This window comes from Vicugna pacos, chromosome 17 (genome assembly GCF_048564905.1).
Source record: "Vicugna pacos chromosome 17, VicPac4, whole genome shotgun sequence".
In the NCBI taxonomy this organism is placed as follows: Eukaryota; Metazoa; Chordata; class Mammalia; order Artiodactyla; family Camelidae; genus Vicugna; species Vicugna pacos.
The window spans coordinates 13946247-13966208 of NC_133003.1; the positions used below are offsets into that span (position 1 = coordinate 13946247).

At 42.8% G+C, this 19962-nt stretch overlaps 2 protein-coding genes across 4 annotated transcripts in view; one reads left to right on the forward strand and one right to left on the reverse strand.

Moving 5' to 3' along the window:
• The window catches only part of DLEC1 (DLEC1 cilia and flagella associated protein), a 63549-nt gene that overhangs the window by 14255 nt on the left and 29332 nt on the right, over window positions 1–19962 (forward strand). For all 3 annotated transcript variants that reach the window (XM_072940992.1, XM_015236295.3, XM_072940993.1), the window contains 5 exons: window positions 13407–13494; window positions 14135–14308; window positions 14949–15085; window positions 16311–16403; window positions 18926–19016. In XM_072940992.1, the coding sequence (XP_072797093.1) occupies window positions 13407–13494; window positions 14135–14308; window positions 14949–15085; window positions 16311–16403; window positions 18926–19016 (583 nt within the window). The remainder of the gene's footprint in view (window positions 1–13406; window positions 13495–14134; window positions 14309–14948; window positions 15086–16310; window positions 16404–18925; window positions 19017–19962) is intronic.
• Window positions 5297–5766, reverse strand: LOC102538970 (large ribosomal subunit protein eL30). The gene has a single exon (XM_015236299.3). It carries the CDS (start codon window positions 5684–5686, stop codon window positions 5339–5341), a length of 348 nt encoding a protein of 115 aa, XP_015091785.1. The 5' UTR covers window positions 5687–5766; the 3' UTR covers window positions 5297–5338.

The window sequence follows — 19962 nt, forward strand, 5'->3', positions numbered from 1 at the left end:
CTTTGAGTCAAAATTCAAACATTGCATTTGGTTAAAGTGCCTCTTATTCCTTGTTTAGTTAATAATTCCTCCTCCATCCTTTTCTTTTTAAAAATCCCTTTTGCTTGTTGAAGAAACTGTAATTTCTCATATTCTGGATTTGGCTAATTGTATTATTGTGGTGACATGAAACACATTCCTGTGTCCTCCAAGATTATCTGTAAACTTGCTAGATGTAGAGGTTTGATTGGATTCATGTTCATATTTTTTTTTCTCTTAGTGGCAAGAATACTTCTTTCATGTTGTGTATTTCTTGTTGCATCCCAAGAGGATGCATGGAGCATGATAGCCGGTTTTCGCATTATCGGTGATAAGTGGCTTCAGGTGTTATGAACCTAATTCTTTCTTTACAAAGTTCTTATCAACCTTTCATTTAATGGTTTAGTAGCCTTAGATGATTGTTGCCCCGGTCAATTTTTTTAAATTAAGGGTTGCAAAACGGTGACCTCTAATTCTAGTATTCCTTCTGCATCTATTAGCTGTGAATTTCTGTTTCAAAGAAAAAAAACCTTCCCTCTAACTTCTATTGTGTCCCTTCTTCCTTACAGTCTTATTACCCCTGTAGGTAACTGTTTCTATTAGTTTGGGTTCCTCTGTTGTATCTTTTTGGAATCATTAGCAAATATGTAGGTATATTTGAACCCACTCTCCTTCTTACTATCCTCTGCACCTTGCTTTTTTCAATTAACAGTACATAGATACCCAAGAGCAGTACATAGAGACTTTCCTCACACCTTTTCCCAGCCTGCTTCTTTTTTTTTAAATGGAGGTCCTGGGGACTGAACCCAGAACCTGGTGCGTGCTAAGCATGTGCTCTACCACTGAGCTGTTACCACCACCGCCACCTCCCTCAGCTTCCTTCTTGATGCCAGCCTCCCACCATCCTGGGGAATGAGGTCAAGACCAAGCTGAGCAGTCACCAGTTCTGCTCACCAGGTGGAAAGGCAGTTATGCTTAATGATGACAGTCCTTTCACACACACGTGGCTTATACTTCACAGTTTAAAGAACACTTGCAAACCCATAATTCTTCAGGAACTCAACCACTGATGGCAAAAACAGGCAAATATGTTGGTCCTTTCTGCTAAGTGTTAAAGAAATCATTTTCTTTCCTTCTTGAACTTAGCAATTCTGTGTTCTCTTTTGGACTTGTGTGTTTGGGACTTCTGTGTCTGGTCAACACATTTCAAAGACAGTTGGAGAAGTAGGCAAGGACTCAGAAAGGAAGCTAAAATAATTTAGAAAGAGAGGATGGGGAGAAGGCATATCAGGACACAGAGCTCCCAATGGCCAACGTTCAAACAACTCAAGCAACAAAACATACATTAGTAGTGTTAGATCATAATGCAGAATAAAATAAATGTCTGTAAGTCCATATACTCATATAAGTAAATATCTGAATAAATAAATAGGAGAGAAGGGACAACTCTTTGTTAAGAAAGAATTCTAATTAATATTTAAAGAGTGAGAGAAATGAAAAATCACCATTAAATATCACACTAATAAAATCTGCAGGCAAGACATACTAGTAGGCTAAAATTATTGAGTAAAAGGGTGAGCAGAAGCAGATAACTGGATAGTCTCTCCCCCATATATTTAGTAATTACAAAGGAAAAGCGGTAACTGTACAGTGGAGAACCCTGGCAGACACCACTTCAACCAAGTGATCAACATGAACATCACCACTAATAAGACACATCAGTGTCGTATACCCCCCAATATGATATACCCAGAAGGGCACATTGCTTTTGTGTCATTCTTGCCAATAATGCATAACCTCAATCTAGTCATGAATAAACATCAGACAACCTCTGATGGAAGGAAACTGAGAACATGCTGCAAAATAACTGACCAGTGGTCTTCAAAAGGCTTGGCTCGGAGTCATGGATAACAAGAAAAGACTGAGGACCTGTCACAGATTGGAGGAGGCTACGGAGATATGAGAGCCTAATGCAATTTCAGATCCTAGTTTGGATCCAGGAATAGAGAAAGGATGTTAGTGGACAAACTGGAAAAGCCCACGTAAGTTCTGTGGTTTAGTTAATATAGATCATTGTTCTGCTGTTATCTAAGAGGTTAACATAAGTGGAAGCTGGGTGAAGGGTGTAAGGGAATGCTCTGGATTATTTTCCAACTCTTGTAAATCTAATATCTCAAAATAAAGCATTAAAATGTGTATTGGGGAGAATTCCGGTTACGGTAATGTTGTAGCTAGATAACCTGGGGAATCTACAAACAATGAAAATTCTAGAACTGAAACTAAGCACTCACTAGAAGGGCTTAACAGCCTATTAGACACAGATGACGGGAAGACTGGAGATAATGTCAGTAGAAATGATCCAGACTGAAGCACAAAGAGAAAAAAGATGAGGAAATGCAGCATTTTAAAAACATGGGACAGGGGTAGGATATAGCAAGTGGTACGGTGCATGCTTAGCATGCATGAGGTCCTGGGTTCAATCCCCGGTACCTCCTTTAAAACTAAATAAACCTAATTGCCCCCTTCTGCCAAAAAATAAATAAAATAATACAATAATAAATAAATAAATAAATATTAAAAATGTGGGACTTATTAAACAGGTCTGTTATGTAATTGAAGTCCCAGAAAAAGAGGAGAGAATGTCACAGAAGCAGTATTTGAAGAAAAATGATCCAAAAGTAATGAAGACTTCAAGCCATACAGTAAAGCACTAACAGCCCTAAGCAGAATAAAATAAAGAAAACCATACCCTTAAAAAAAGAAATGAAAAGAAAACTGTACCTTATGCTTACACATTATAATAAAATTCTGCTCTAAACTAAAGGCAGTGTGGGATGGGAGTGGGGGAACTTAAAGTATCTAAAGAAAAAAGACCCACCACCTTCTAAGAGAAATGATAGAAGCTAGAAAATATTGGATAGAAGCTTCAAACTGTTGGAAGAAAATAGCTTTCAATCTAGAATTCTAAACATAGTGAGAATATCTTTTAAAATGGAGACCAATAAGGACAGATGAACAAAAACTGATCATTCCTTATGACATGGGGATAATTCACCAAGAGAAGATCCAAACCAAAGGAATTCAGACGAAAATTACACCATACGGAAGCAAAGAAATGCAAGAAGGAATGAAAAGCAACAGTAAGGGTAAATTAATATTAAGTAAAATATAACCATAATAATAGTGTAGTTATTACAATAAAAATGTGTTATTTAAATGTATGTAGAATTAAAAACATTATAACCATACCTCAAAAGTGGGAGGAGTAAATGGATTTAAAGTGTTCCAAGATCCTTGAATTGTCTTGGAAGTGTATGAATGCTAACTAATATAAGAACTTTAATAATTCAAGGATGCTTGTTGTAATCTCTGGGCTAAACATTACTCAAATAGTAAAATGATATAAAAGTAACAAACTATAATAAAGGGGGAAATGGAATTTTTAAAAAAATATTTGATTCCTTTAATAGGTGGCAAGGAAGAGAAAAAATGAACATGACTGGTAGTACAAGTAGCAAATAAAAACATGGTAGATTTTACTCCAAATTTGTTAGTATTTACATGAAGTGTAAGTGGACCGAGTACTCCAATTAAAAGAGAAAGATCATCAGACAGGGTAGAAAACAAAAACCAACTAAATGCTGCTTATGTGAGATACCCTTAAGAGTTAGGATACAAAAAGATTGAAAATATAAGGATGGAGAAAGATACATCAGACAAACGTTAACCAAAAGAAAACTGGCATAGCTATGTTAACATCAAAGGAAGTAGACCTTAAGGCAAGAAGCTTTATTAGAAATAAAGAAAAGGGCCATTTCATTCTGATCAAAGGTAAAAAAGAAAAAAATCCACCCAAAAGATACAGCTATTTAAAAATCTATAGTAATGATTTAGCCTCAAAATATCTAAGCAAAATTTTACAAGTCTAGAAGAAAAAAACAGATACAATCACAAACATGAGATTTTAACATTCTTCTCTCAAAAACTTAAAGGGTAGGTAGACAAAAAAAACCGGTAAAGATATAGAAGAATTGAACAATATATTTAGCAAACTATATCTAATTGAGTTTTATATAACACTGCACCTAGCAATTCTAATGTACATTTTCTTTAAAACTTACTTGGAACATTTATCAAAATTGTCTGTGTGCTGGGTCATAAAGGAATTATCAACAAATTTCCAAGGACTGAGAGCGTTTAGAGCTTGAACCTAGTAGACTGAATGACAAATATGTAACTAGAAACTCCTTCAAATATGTGGAGATTAAGCAATTCATTACTAAACCCTTGAGTCAAAGGAGTCATAATGGAAATTAGAAAACAGAAAATAATGAATGACTATTTTTAAATGGTGCATGAAAGCTTAGGGGCTGCAGCTAGAGGCATGCTTATAGGAAAACGTATAGACTTATGTTCACATATTAGGAAAGACGTCTGAAAATCAGTTACTGAGGAATACATCTCAAAAATTGTAAGAGAAAATTAACCCCAAAGAAGCTGTAAGGAAGGAAATAATAAAAATAAGAGCACATTTTTATAAAATAGAAAACAAATATAGCATAGGATCAGCAAAGCCAAAAATTAGTTCTTTGAAGGTTAATAAAATTGACCAGTCCCTGACAAAACTGAGCACAAAGAAAGAGAGAAGGTAAAGATTGCCAAGATCAGCAAGGAAAAGAAAAAAAAAAAAGCTTTATAAATCCCATGGACATTAGAAAGATAACAAGAGGTTTATGCCTAGAAATTTGAAAATGTAGATGAAATAGACAAATTTCCAGGAAAGCACAATTTACCAAACAGACACAAGAAGAAATAAAAACCTCTGAAGAGTTCTGTATTATGATGCTGAATCCGTGATTTAAAACCTCACTATTTTCTAAAATTAAATTGTGGTGATGGTTGCGTAAACTCTGCGAATATACTAAACACCATTGTATTATACACTCTAAATGGGTAAATTGGGTGGCATGTGAATTACATCTCAAAGCTGTTTAAAACAACAGCACAACACTCAACAGAAACAATAGCGGGAAGAGAAAAAAAAACCACCCTCCCTACAAATAAAGCTTCAGGCCCTGATGACTTTCCAGCTAAATCTTTGTAACAGAGGAAGAAATGCAACAGCCTTTTACAAATTCTCACAGAGAATAGAAAGAAAAAAAATGGGAATGCAAGCATAATCTTGATACCAAAACCTGAAAGTTCAGAATTATTGTAAGAAAGACTAAACTTTGTCATGAGTAAAACACAAAATTTCTTTCTTTTTTTTTTTTTTAAATCAAGCTCTGATGTATTTTATTAAAGAAAAACTGTGCACAATTTACTTTTCACCAGTCTGTTCTGGCATGCTCCTAATAATATCAGAATCACCTGGATCAATGATAGCCAGTGTGCATACTCTGTAGTATTTTCCACAGGCTGTGCCCAGTTCAATATTATTTCCACTGTAGTGATGGACACCAGTTTTGGCCAACATGGCGTAATACTCTATTTCAGATTTCCTTAAAGCCGGGCAGTTGTTGGCAAGGATGACCAGTTTCGCTTTGCCTTGTCTGATCATTTTCAGAGTCTGCTTGTACCCCAGCACGTACTTTCCACTTTTCATAACAAGTTGGAGTCTAGAGTTGATCGACTCCAGCGACTTTTTCGTCTTCTTTGCGGCCACCATCTTCCTGCCTTAGGTGCGGGACGAGTCCCAGCCAAGAGCAGCCGCCAAGATGGCCGGGGAACAAGAAAGGAAAGAGTTGCCACAATGCCAAGCTCTTCCCCGTGGAGCCGGGACGCCGCGACCGAAAACACAAAATTTCTTAACAGAACATTAGCAAACTGTATTCAGCTTTATCTAAAAATAGTAAACATCGCAACCAAGCTGGTTTGATCTAGCAGAGCAGAGTTAGTTTAATATTTGAAAAGCAATCAGTAAAATTCCCTACATTAATGCAATAAGGGAGAGAAGACATATAGTTGTCAATAGATGCAGACAAAATTCAATACCTATTCATGATTTTTTAAAAACTCTTTGCAAGCCAGGAGTAGAATAAAACTTTCATAATTTGATAAACAGTATGTACAAAAATAAATCTGGTATTTATCACAGCTGACATGATTATGTACCTGAAAAAAATCCAAAGGAATCCTGCAGATAAGTGATTGGAATTAATACGTGAACTTATTAAAAAGTCTTTGATACAAATTTAATTAAAAAATTAAATTTAGGAATAAATTTAAATTAATACGTGTAAGACTTTGACAGAATACTAAAACATATAATTGAAAGAAATTAAAGGAGACTCGAATAGATGGTTAGAGATACAGGCAGACCTCGTTTTATTGTACTTTGCTTTACTGTGCTTCACAGCTATTGCGTTTTTTACAAATTGAAGGTTTGTGGCAACCCTGTGTTGTCAGATGAGGGTATGCAGTTTTTAGTAAGTATTTTTTAATTAAGGTATGTACATTGCTTTTTTGACATAACGCTATTGCACACTTAACAGACCGCAGCATAGTGTAAACATAATTTTTATATGCACTGGGAAGCCAAAATATTCATGTGACTCGCTTTATCATGATACTTGCAGTCGGGAACTGAGACTGCAGTATCTCCAAGGCATGCCTGTACCCCATGGTGTGCTGGAACCAGGCTATATGAACTCCTCAGGGCTGACCATGGGCATCTCTTTCCAACTCGGTGTTCAGTGATATCACATTGGTATCTTGAAATTAGTCATATTGGGAGTATCCACTCCATAGAAATCAGCAAACACTACCAAATCAGGGCTCTCTCCACCCTAAGAACTGGTCGTTCAGCACATTACTGAAAATATACTAAATTCATGAATTGGAAGATTCATCAATAGATGTCAAATAATAAATCAGAATTAGTTATCTATGTCCTTATTTGAGAAATAATAGTCAATGCCCTGTTTCAGTGAACAAAGGCAAAAACAGAATTTATAACTGAGAGGGGAGAGAAGAAACTGGAGTCTGGAAACAGTGACTCTTTTTTCTTGCTGTGTATTTTTGGGGTAAGAAAGAGGCCAGTTGGGCAGTCTGTTCTTAAGCAGCCTGAATGATGGCATCAGAACAATTTTAGGAATTTAAAAATAAATTTTCCAGAAAATCTTGTGAAAATTATTGTGAGATGTATGTGACAGACTGTGTCTTCCAATGTCCTTCATTAGTGTCTTTATCTTAGTCAGGCCAGGTCTGTATCATTTCCCTCTTGAAAATTTCTCAACTCCCCCCATTTTGGTGAAAAGTTCCCAGAGGAGAGGATTTAGTCTCTGGTGCAGAATCATTACAGGATGTCAGCTTGATATTGGTGGTAGGGCAACATTCAAATACCTGAGTATCAAAAATAATTATAAATATCATAGGAAACATTTGGAACCAATTTTGTATCCAATTTTTTGATGGGTCTAAGTCCAATCAAGATAATACGTCTTAAGGTTCAGCTTGGTCAATTTTAGTTAATTGTTTTTTTCCTCCTGTGATTAATTGGTTGTGTCATCTTTTTTAAAATACGTATCCAGTTACTGTAAGATACATTGGCTATTGTAACAGCGTTTGTTTTGTCGGTGAGGGCACATCTTGTTTAGAGTCATTCAGATCATGAAATTGTGTTAGTCTAGCCTAAAAGGAGTTATTTCATTTGAAGTCGATACTTACTTTGCTTCTGAAGTTATCCCAGATTTGTCCAGTGGGAGCGTTACAAGTTGTCCCCTGTGTTCTCTTGATATGACCAAGCAGTTTCTTGAGTACTGCCCTACCTTCTGCCCGTCACAGGATGTTCCAGGCACATCTCGTACGCTCTCTGTTCCCATGCTGAAATCAGTTTCTAAGAAGCCCTGATTCCTTTTAGTGGAGAATGGTATTTAGAAACCAAGATCTAAGCACTAGATCTGCTGTTTGCTCCTGGGGTATCATTGCTTCTAAGTCCTTTCAGTGAACAGAACTGGGGAAAAACAGCAGTTTCACAGGTCCAGCCATGCAAATGCAAATGTATATTACACATATGCATGCGTATATCCATCTACCCGTGTTCATACACTTAGAACTTCATGCTGATACCTCTCACTACAGTCTAGTGCGACAATGCCTCCTCCCATCCCATGCTTGTAGCTTCCTTCTCCCACAATCATCTGAAGAATCTTGCAGTAAAATTCTTCTGGACTCGTCTGCATCTAGTGGCTGTTTAGTGAGCCTCAGGGTCAGATCACAGAGACTGCACGTCCGGTTGCAGGACTCTAAACATTTATACAGTGGGAGGCATCTATGCCGATGTATTATGTTCTGGATCTTAAGAACACTGTGCTTAAAAGTACTTGTCAGAAGAAAACAAAGAAAGGAAGTACTTGAAATGGTCTCTTCCAGCGTGGTTTTAAAGCAACTTTCATGGGAGTCTCTTGTAATATATTCAGAGTTCAGTTACTATATCCATGTAACACTTGCCCCAGGACTTAGTGGTGCGAGACAGCAGTTTGCCTGCTGATCAGATAGGACACAGTGAGAACAGTTTATCTCTGTTCTGCCGTTGGGGTCTCAGCCAAAAGACTGGGGCCAAAGTCTCTTTCACTCCCATGGGTGGTGGTTGATGCCGGCTTTCAGCTAAGATCTCAGTTCCTCTCTGCGAAGGCTTCTCCACATCAGCTTTCCTTTCCCTTCCCTTCCTCAGTGCGCAGTGGCTGGTTTCCTTCAGAGCAAGTTGGCTGCAGTCGTATATAAATTGAATTGTATCTAGTGATGCCTCTTAGAAATGCCCCTTGCATCTGTTGGGCATATGACTGTGTACATAATAATTATTTACCCAGCCAAACTACCAGGTTTGAGGATTAAAATATTTTCAAATTTGCCAGGTCTTTAAAAATGCGTGTCCCATGCACCCTTTCTCAGGAAGCCTCCAGGGAACATGATCGCCTGTAGAAGTGTGGAAAGCAGGGGAGAGGAAGGCTTGGTCTATGGGAGACGAGATTCAGCATAAGAAAAGGTGAAGGAAATCCCCAGGTTTGTAACAGTCAAAGGGTTCTCCAGTTACTATTGCTGCAAAACGAATTTTTCCAAAGCTTAACAACTTAATACCACCATTTTATCATGCTCACAGATTCTTTGGATCAGAAATTCAGACAGGGCACAGTGGGAATGGCTTGGTCCATGATGTTTGAGGTCTTAGCTAGATAAAGTCCGTGTCCGGGGATAACCTGAAAGATGGGGCTGGAACTGTGTGAGGCATTTTCACTCACGTAGTCAATTCTGGTTGTCGTTAGGTAGCTGAGGCTGTCTACAGAGCACCTGCATGTGGATTCTCCATGTGTCCTGGGCTTCCTCGTAGAATGGCTGCCTCCGGGTAATCGGACAGCTCAAAGTGAGTGATCAGAGCTTCTAAGCACATATCTTAGCAAGCAAGGTGGAGGTTGCATCACTTTTTATGACCTAACTTCGGAGGTTACCTTAAAGTCATTACTTCCTCTGCATTGCTACAGGTTACAAACGAGTCACTTAACTTGGCCCAGATTCAAGGGGAAGCCACATAGACCTTACCTCTCAGAACTTCCAGATATGTCTTAGAACGGCTACAGGGCTTGTCTTGTCCTGGGTGATAGTTAGCAGCAAGTGAGGCAGGCAACCGGTCTAGATCCGAAGAGGCCAGAAGGCTCTAGGAGAGGTTGATTTACGGGGGTGATGCTGATAAGAGTCTCCGATACATGTGGCCATCTTGGGAAGAGATTTGTAGGGCAGTGGAAAGAGATTAAATTATTGATAAGTATGTTGCAGACAAAATAACTTGTCAATGATTAACTCCAGGAAAAACAAAAATTGTATAAGGGAGAATGTGATGCTCAGCCATGAGTAGCATTTCCATAGCAACAGTAATGTAAGCATTAATTACTGATCTAACCAGTAGTATGACGTAACTTCCATCGGGGAGATTAAGGGATGGGAGGGGCGTGTCATACAGTGAGCTGGTTATGGGAGAGAAAAGAGAGAATGTCTGCATCATCCATTCAATGCCTGAAGGTGAAAAAAAAATGCGCATTTGGAGACATGGGAGTAAATTCCCAAACAATCAGCTAAAGGACAGAAAATTACTGGCTCTCGGGTGTGGGAAATGGTGAGGGTAGAGGCAGGGGAAAAGGGCAGGATTTCTATTTTTAGAACTTTGTAGAACTCTTTGACTCTTCTAACTATGTGGCTGTCCAACACTGATGAAAATAACTTAGAACTTTCTACCAAAAGAAATGCCACGCCCACCCAGCTTGTTTTGCCGGTATCCACCACCAAACCTGCAAACTGATTCCAATCTGACATGAACTCTTTCAGAGACCAGAAGGAACAGACCCTCATTATTAGCTAATGAGTTGATCATGTGATTTTTGTCCTTTCTCTTGTTGATGTGGTGTACCCCACCGATTGATTTGCATATGATGAACTATTCTTGTGTCCCTGAGATGAACCCAACTTGATCATGACGTATGATCTTTTTTGTGTGTCATTGGATACTGTTTGCTATATTTTGTTGAGGATTTTTGCATCTATGTTCATCAACACTATTGGCCTATAACTTTCTTTTTTGGTAGTGTCTTTGGCTTTGGTATCAGGGTGATGGTGGCTTCATAGAATGAGTTTGGGAGTATTCCCTCCCTCTTTAATCTTTTGGAAGAGTTTGAGAAGGATCAGTATGAGCTCTTCTTTGCATGCCCGCTGTGTTCTGAATGTTTGTGTCCCTGAAAAATTTGTAGGTTGCAATCCTAACCCTCAAGGATGATGGTAGGAGAAGGCAGGACTTTTGGGAAGTGCTTAAGTCGTGAGCGGGAAGCCCTCACGGATGGGCTTAGTGCCTTCGTGAAGAAGCTCTAAAGAGACCTGTTGTCCCCTCCACCACTTGAGGGCACAGTGAGAAGGCAGTGAAAGAGGGCCCTCACCAAAACACGACAGTGTAGGCATCCTGATCTTGGACTTTCCAGCCTCCAGCACTGTGAGGAATACATTTCTGTTGTTCATAAGCCACCCAGTTTATGGTATTTTGTGTTGCACCCTAATGGTTTAAGATAGAGCCTAATGTTACCTTGACACCAAAGCCAAATAAGGAAAAATGAAAACCTGAAGCCAGTGTTGCTGAAGGACATAGGTTCACTCCCTTTCCCCAGCCTTGTGGAGCCGTGAGAGAGCTTTTCTGTCCTGAGATGGGGGCAGAATGGGATGCAGGCTGTGAGTGCTGGAGTTGTGGTGGGAACAGAGACCTGTGCCTGTAAGCCAGGGGCTTATTATGGTTCATATACTTTCTCTTTTGTGTTCTTACTGTATTTTGGTAAATTTAAAAACTTTTTGAAATGAAAAAAAAAAAAGAACATAGGTTCAGAAATACTAAGTAAAAAACCAAATCGAGCAAGAAGAAACACACACACACACACCCCAGGAGCAAATTGTGTGTAACCAAGGAATGCAAGGAATGTCTTTGTGGTGGGCCTCGAGTTGGCAGTTGGCTGCCCTGAGCCTGTCATTTTTTCCCCCAAGGCTTCCGTGCTGCTAAGGAAAGCCAGCCCACTCTGCAGTCCTTCTAATTACTGTCTCCCCAGACCTTGCAGCCGCCATCGCTACCACACGTTTCAGTGCCTGACCTCTGCCTGCACTGCATTTCAGTTGATCACGGGTGAAATCCTCAGTAATGGTGACACCACTGCCTACCAGGGATCATCACACCCAACTTCCCACCTTCTGGCATTTGGATCCCTGCCTGATTGGCAAGAAATCTAACCCCAGAATCACATCCTAAGGGTCTGCTGTTTTAGGACACTTGTGATGCCCAGATGTCCCAGCCTGGGTTTCCCATTAAGCAGAGGCTGAGATGGTGGATTATGTGCTTTCATGTACAGTTCCAGGGAGGAGTGAGGAGAGGGAACGGAAAGAGGCAGAGCCAGTCCAAGACTGTATCACCGAGGTGACCTCCAGAAAGTGCAGTTGGTTATTTTGTCTTGTGGGACATCCCTTCAGAAGCCGTATAAGCTGCTGGATCCTGCCCTTCATTGGTCAGGGGTTTGCCTCATGTGGCGGAGAGCAAGGCTGTCTTGAGACCTGCCTTAGTGGGTTCAAGGAGCAGCCGTGCCACGGACACCTCGATCCATGACAGCGGTGGCTGCAGCTAGCTCCGTGTCTGAGAGAGTGGCAGCAGACCGAGGGAACAGCACCAGGGCTGTTTTGTACACGTGTGGAGACCTGAAGAGGCAAAACTGTGTTAGTATCCTTGCCATACAGAACATAATTTAATCCCTACCTTGCTCCATAGCCTAAACTGAAGACTTTCCAGCGGAGATTGCAAGCCAAAATTTAAGAAGAAAATATAGGCAATATAAAAAGTTTTCTTGAAACTGAAGTAGAAACCTTGACTAAAAGGTTGATAAATTTTATATTAAAATTTTAGAAACTGAAAAAAATGAATAAAATAAAGTAAAATTTTAGAAACTGTACATCAAAAGATAATACAAGTTATAAACTTAGAGATGTTTATAATAGGTACCCTATAAGGAATTAGTACCCCGAATATATAAAGAACACCTACAAATCAATAAGAAAAAGACAAATAAAGGACACAGGGGCAAAATGGTAAAAACGTTGAACAGATAAATCACACAAGAGGAAACCCAGGTAGCAAGTAAACATATGAAAGTATATTCATCATTTTTTATATTGAAGTATAGTCGGTTTGCAATATTGTGTTAATTTCTGGTGTACAGCATAGTGATTCAGTTATATATATAAATATATTCCTTTTCATATTCTTTTTCATTATAGGCTATTAAAATCTATTGAATATAGTTCCCTGTGCTATACAGTAGGTCCTTGTTGTTTATTTATTCTGTATATAGTGGTTTGTATCTGCTAATCCCAAACTTCTAATTTATCCCTTCCCCTCCATTCCCCACTGGTAACCATAAGTTTGTTTTCTATGTCTGTGAATCTGTTTCTGTTTTGTGTATGTTCATTTGTGTCATTTATTTAGATTTCACATATAAGTGATATCATATGGTATTTTTCTTTCTCTTTCTGGCTTACTTCACTTAGAATGACAGTCTCCAGATCCATCCATGTTGCTGCAAACAGCATTATTGTATTGTTTTTTAATGGCTGAGTAGTATTCCATTGTATAAATATACCACAACTTCTTAATCCAGTCATCTGTCGATGGACATTTAGGTTGCTTCCATGTCTTGGCTATTGTATATAGTGTTGCTATGAACACTGAGGTGCATGTATCTTTTCAAATTAGAGTTCTTTCCAGATATATGCCCAGGAGTGGAATTCCTGGATCATATGGTAAGTATTTTTAGTTTTTTGAGGCATCTCCGTACTGTTTTCCATAATGGCTACACCACACGTTGCTTTGCCTTTAACAGATGGTGATCTCGCTGCAAAACACCACGTCGACCAGCCGCCACATGCGAGTCATCCCGCCATCTACACCGTACTTTGCACTGGGATTGGGTGAGCTCAGAGTAGCAGCTCCTTGGCCCTCGGATGACTCCTGAGGCTGTGTCCCGAGCTCACTCTTCCTTCCTGCCCACCCTCCAGCAAAGGCCCCCAGTCCTGACAGCTCTTGTCTTGGATCACATCCCTCCAGGCTGGGTTCTGCCAACCCTTCACCCTGCACGCTGTCACTGACCTCGGTCAGACCCCCTTGTTCCTCACTTAGACCATCGCAGTGGCTTACCAGACAGCCTTCCTGCTTTTGTGACACAGTGTTTCCTCAAGAACAACTTTGTGTGTGTCTCTCCCCACCAGCCCCCTATCCCAGCTCAGAAACTTCACTTGCCCACAATATAAATTCTAAGCCATAGGGCCAGGCGTAGCCCCCCGATCATTCCAGTTGGACCGTATCACCCCCTCGTCACCCCAGGCCCTAGTATTTATACCTGGAATCCCTGCCCTTGCAGCCTGCTCCTGCCGTGAACCCTGATGTGTCTGCCAGGGGCACAGCCTTGGCCCAGAGGACACTGATCAGAGACCCCGCCCCACTGTGTGGAGTCTACCCCTGCCCTCCGGTTGCCATCTGTAGCACCTGTGCCTGAGCCCCGGTGGCTGACTGGGCCCTCAAAATCTCATTTGTCACTTTTGTCACCTACAGGAATGTTCCCTGGAAAAGGTGGAATGGTGGCTCCCGGGATGAGCTGCCAGTATACTGTCCAGTTTTTTCCTGACTGTCTTGGGGATTTCGATGATTTTATTTTAGTGGAGACCCAATCAGCCCACACGCTTCTGATCCCCCTGCAGGCCCGGAGGCCACCCCCAGTGCTGACATGTGAGTGTGCTCTGCTCTCTCGGGGTTCAATTAGGGCTTGTGAACCCCTGTAAGGACTGCTGGCCCTCAGGGCCCCCTTGTGGCGGCATGCAGCCCGGTCCTCTGAGACAGGGGCTTCTGGGTCTTGAGGCGGGACCTTTGTACTGTCCTCTGTCATGTCAGGCCCCAACCATCCTGCTGCCTGGTGGAGCTGACTCTGAATGACACATGGGTGACACATGTTAGGGGAGGAGGCCAGCAGCTCAGTGACCCCAGCCTAGGCGTCGTAGGCTCATGCCACATCGAGGTCAGAAGGAGTACCTGGAGCCCTCAGTGGATGTCACCTGTGTGGCCGCGGGGTGGCATCTTTGGGAAAGCTGGCTTTGACTGGGCTCCCTCATGTACGAGCCTCTTTGGCTGGGCACCGGCTTCAGGATGGGACTCTGACCACAGCCCCCAGGGCCATGCTGAGGGCACTGGCTGAGGCCTGAGTCAGCAGCAGGCACTGACTCCAGCTGCTCGAGGAGGGCAAGGCCATCCCCATCCAGCCCCTGCACCCCTCCCCGGCTGTTCTGAGCTTGGGCTGGGCCTCAGAACGATCACTGTGGCCCCTGTTCAGAGCCACGTGCTATTTCTCCTGCATCTTTTCCTCTGGCTGCAGTGTCGCCGGTGCTGGACTGTGGTTACTGCCTCATTGGGGGAATGAAGATAACCAGATTCGTCTGCAAAAACGTGGGCTTCAGTGTGGGCAAGTTCTGCATAATGCCGAAAAAGAGCTGGCCGCCGCCGAGCTTCAGAGTAAGTGCTCACAGATTGCTGCCTGGCAGAAGAGCACACCCGTCAAAGGGAGTAACCCCTGGGAGGGGCTTGCTCAGGTGCACCTCTGACTGGAAGGTCCAAGTGGGAATCAGCATGTGCGGAGACCAGCGCTGTTGTTCACGTGACGCCCGAATATCTGTGACCCAGGGCAGGTTGTATCACCTCTCTTATCCTCCAAGGCCTGGCTCAGATCTCATGGCATACATGCATGCATGCATGCATGCATTCATTCATTCATTCATTCTGTCATTCATTGTAGCAAACATTTGAATATAGCACAGGTCACAAATTGGCAGCTCTTTGGCTGAATTCCAGGGGCATATTTATTTGGTGCAGGGCTTGGAAACATTTTTTTGAACCAACATTGCTTCAAAACATTTTTCAAGCCAGCCTTTAAAAGGAGGGAGATTTCACATAGAAATATGCATTTACAGTCCCTGGAAAATGGGTTGATGTGCAGCCCTGGGCCAGGATCCACTGGGGCCCTGCTGGCCGGAGTCGAGTAGCCAGGCATGCGCATATTCCCCCCTGTTTGTGCAGCCCCCCACCCCCCCACCCCCAAGGCAGTCGCACTCTGACACCCCTGATCAGGACACGCTTGTGTCGCTCTCATAGCAGAGACATTTTGCTGTGCCTGCATCTCCAGAAACCAGTGATACATCTGAAGTACTGCGTGTTCCCAGATGCACATTTCACTCATTTCTGTTACCTGCCGGGGTCCTGGAGGCATGGGTTTGTGTCCCTGGCACGCTAAGTAGCTTTCTTTGTAGGTACCAGGGCTGCAGGTCTGCTGACAAGGTGACAGCTTCCCTCAACTTAGGAGCTCACGGCCAAGGGTAGGTCAGGCATGGAGGCTGACATGGAAGCTGGCACCAGCCACCCAGGGAGCTGTAGTAGGGAGGAGGCTTTCTCTCATGCCTCCTGAAACATTTGTCCATGGTCTTCCTTGTAGCAGGCAGTTCTTTACGGATGCTCCATGATCTACCCACCTTTAACCTTCAGAACCCCATCTGGTACCCAGCACAGGCTGATTGAGTGCTTGCTGAATGGATGAGCCTGCTTTTCTTCACGAACAGGGCACTGGGTGATCCTTGAGATCCTTCAAACCGCAAAACGGATGTTCAGAGGACAGACGTTTATCATCTGAGCCCTGGATTTTACAGTTTCCTCCACACTCTTGTGTTACCTTCTGCTTTTCTTTAAGGCTGCTGCAACTGTTGGCTTTGTCGAGCAGCCTCCCTTTGGAATCCTCCCGTCGGTGTTTAAGCTGGCCCCTGGCCAGGCCGTGTTCATGGAGGTAGGTGATCAGACACTGGCATATGTTTCTGCCTCCTTATGATCCGTCATGGCTGTTTCAACGGCTTGCATGATTTTATCAGCCTCTGTGTTTTCATGACCCACATATCCACTCCCAGGTCCTGGCCTTCGTGGTTTCTGTGTAGGAGCATGCTCTGGCATTCTATGGGGTGCTGTCATTTGACTGTCCCATGACCTCTCTCACGGAGCAAGTGCGAAAAACACTTTCCATCACAGTCCCTGAGCATTGCTTGTCTACAGTGTAAGCCTGGGAGTCGCCTCCACTGGCATCTAAGCTGCCTGCAGGATCTTCTCTTGGTTCCTCAGTCTGTCTTGGACCACCCCCTCCCCCAGATCTGGTACCTGGTTCTTTCCTGTTTCATCTCCAGTTACATAGTCAACGAGGCCCGTGTTGCTGAGGCCTCACTCTGAACCTCTACAGAAGCTCCCAGAGTCCGACCTCCAGGCTGTGGGCATCTCCTTTCCTAAGTGGCCCCTTCAGCCTGTGACACCTGCTCACGGGTCCCCAGAAGAGCCTGTGAGAGATGGTGATGTCTTCCTGCCCCTGCTGCTCCACATCTCACCTCAGCCTCCCTGACCCCTGGCTCCGGGAGCCTGCCTCTGTGCTGTCTGGTGGCTGGATGCGTGGCCTTCCTCACTCGCCTGTGGAAGGAGGCACCCACGTTCAAGAGTAAAGGCTGTCTGGTTTCTCTGGAGGGGGATTTGGCCTCCACCATGTCATCAGGTAGTGAGAGCCAGGAGCCATGGATTCTGAAACTCAGCTGCATGTTGCTGTCCCCTGAGAAACTTGCACACACCGTGGTGTCTGGGCCCTGGCCCTGAGGTTTTGAGGTTGGTCCAGGGTACTTGGGGATTGAACCCAGGACCTCGTGCATGCTGAGCGCACACTCTACCACTGAGTTATACTCTCCCCCTGGGCGTAGGATTTTGAAATCTCCCTGGGTGATTCAGGTGTGCAGTGAAGTTTGAGGACCCACTTCCAGAAGCTTCTTTACCAAGGTGTAAAGGATGGCTTCCTTTATCAGCTGCTTTCTAGTTCCAAGGGTCTGATGGGGTCTTGTTCTGGAACGATGCTATCTTGTTCATGTCCGTAATAATCTGATCTCGATAAAAATCTGGCTCTTGGGGTTGGAATGAGGCCAGTCCAGGGGCACAGTAGGGCTATATCCATCCTCATCCTCTGCTGAGGGGTAGGCTGGGTCCTCTTAGCAGAGCCCAGGCCGTGTCACACCCTTGTCATGGCCTTAAGGAATCGGGGCTGGTCACCCCTGCCCAGGCCATGATGTCCCCCTCATTCCATTCTCCCATGATCCCCAAGGAAAGGAAGAGGGGGCAGCAACAAAGAGAATCAGGGGAAGGTTTTCCCCTTTGCATTTTTATGTAAAATTTGTTCGTTGATCAGGATTTTGTTTGTTTTTAAAAGTTATTCATATTTCCAAATAAGAAATAAATTCGCATGACTAAAAATTTGGAAGATAAAAGATTTGCAAATAGATACACAGTGAAACACTCCCTCTCACCCCAGTTCCTCAACCAACCAGAGGCCACAGCCTTACCAGGTTGAGTGCCCTTCCCAAGATATGTGATGCCTACATAAGCAACTGCACATGTTTTTTCTCTCTCTTGTTTCCATTTCTCCTTCACACAAATAGTTGCCCACTCCATACTCTGTTCTGCATTGTATATTGTCCACTTACCACTATATCTTAGTGATCGTGTCATTTTTTATAGCTATATATGGTGGATGAACCATAGTTATGGTCAGCTTTCCCCTGCCGGTGGGCATGAAAAATTTTTTCTGATCTCTGGCCATCTCAGCGATTAACTTCAACACTGTCCGAGTATGAGTCTGCCCCGCAGGACCCAGTCCTTGATGTGGATTTGCTGACACAGGGGTCTCTGCTCTCATAACATGTGGATTGTACTTCCCACAGCAATGTATAAGGGAGCCTGTTTTCTTACACCTTTGCCCATACAGTGTATTATCACACTTTAAAAAAAATCATCATCATGGACATTTTAAAACAGATACAGAAATAAAATGTTTAAGGATCACCCACATACTCATTATCCAGCTTCAAAATTTATCAACTCTTGGCCAGCCTTATCGCCTTTATACTTTCAACGAAACCCTGCCCTGCTCCTCTAGATTATTTTGAAGAAAATTTTTAAATCCCATCATTGTGTTTATGATAGGTAACTCTGCTGTTTGCCAGTGTGAGGTGTGAAAAACTGTTCTTGCAGGTGGTTTGCAGTGATATTTCTTTTATCACGAATGAGGTTAAACGTGTTGTTTGAGAGTCATTTGTATTGCAGCCTCTGTGAGTTTTCTCTTTGCATCCTTCCAACATGCCCCTTGATGGCGAAGCCTCGGCTTAGGGAGGCAGCAGGGAGTGGGGAGAAAAGTGGAGGATGGGGGAGGGTGTGTGGCTGAGAAGAGGAGTGGGAAGGGAGGTGGATGCCCCTTAATGGGGGTCACCAGGACAACCCTTCTCTCCACAGGTCTTGTTCCTCCCCACCAGCCCAGGAAAGGCAGAGCAGACCTTCATCATCGTGTGTGACAACTGCCAGATAAAGGAGGTGGTGACCACAGGTGGGCTTGGGGGCACCCCTGGGGGCGGGGAGTGGAAGCTGCCACACCGGCCTTGGCAGTGGGTCGGGGCGCACAGAGGGGATGGTTCCAGGTCTCTCACTCTGGTCAGACCTTAGAGACCCAAGCCAGTGTGACTTTCAGGACTGTCCCAAGGGGACTTCTAGTAAGAGAGAGAGATACCTGAGGTGAAGTCTTTTATCATGTCACTTTGAAACTCATCCTCCATAAAAAAGAATGAAATCATACTATTTGTAGCAACATAGATGGACCTAGAGATTATCATGCTAAGTAAGTCAGAGAAAAACAAATACTATATGATATCACTTGTACGTGAAATCTTAGAAAATGGCACAAATGAACTTATTTACAAAACAGTAGCAGACTCCCAGGAGGGAAAGGAGGAGGGATAAATTAGGAGTCTGGGATTAGCAGATACAATCTACTATATACAAAATAGATAAACAACAAGGTCCAACTGTATAACACCGGAAACTGTATTCAATACCTTGTAATAGCCTATAATGAAAATGAATATGAAAAGGAATATATATATATACATATATATATATATATATATATATATATATAAAAATAACTGAATCTCCATGCTGTGTGGCAGAAATTAACACATTGTAAGTTACCTATACTTCAATTTAAAAAAACAAAACTAAATTAAAAAGAAAACCTTCCATATGAGGGAAGGCTCAGAGAAAGAAAAAAAAGAAACTCACCTTGATCTCCTTTGGGGAACTGCCCATGACTCACACAGAAACCACCAGGGGTGCCCCTAGGTTTCTGTAGCATCAAAAGGGCCATCCTGCCGACTTGCCTTGAGATGCCCCTGTTCCTTCCATCCATCCACCTGCCCTGCGTCCAGTTTCACTCAACAGGCAGTTGAGTGCCTGCTTTGTGCCAGGTTATCAAAATCACTGCTATGCGACAGTGT

Excerpts from the sequence above, each read along its gene's own strand:
- LOC102538970 (XM_015236299.3), bottom strand. The coding sequence starts at position 5,686 with ATGGTGGCCGCAAAGAAGACGAAAAAGTCGCTGGAGTCGATCAACTCT.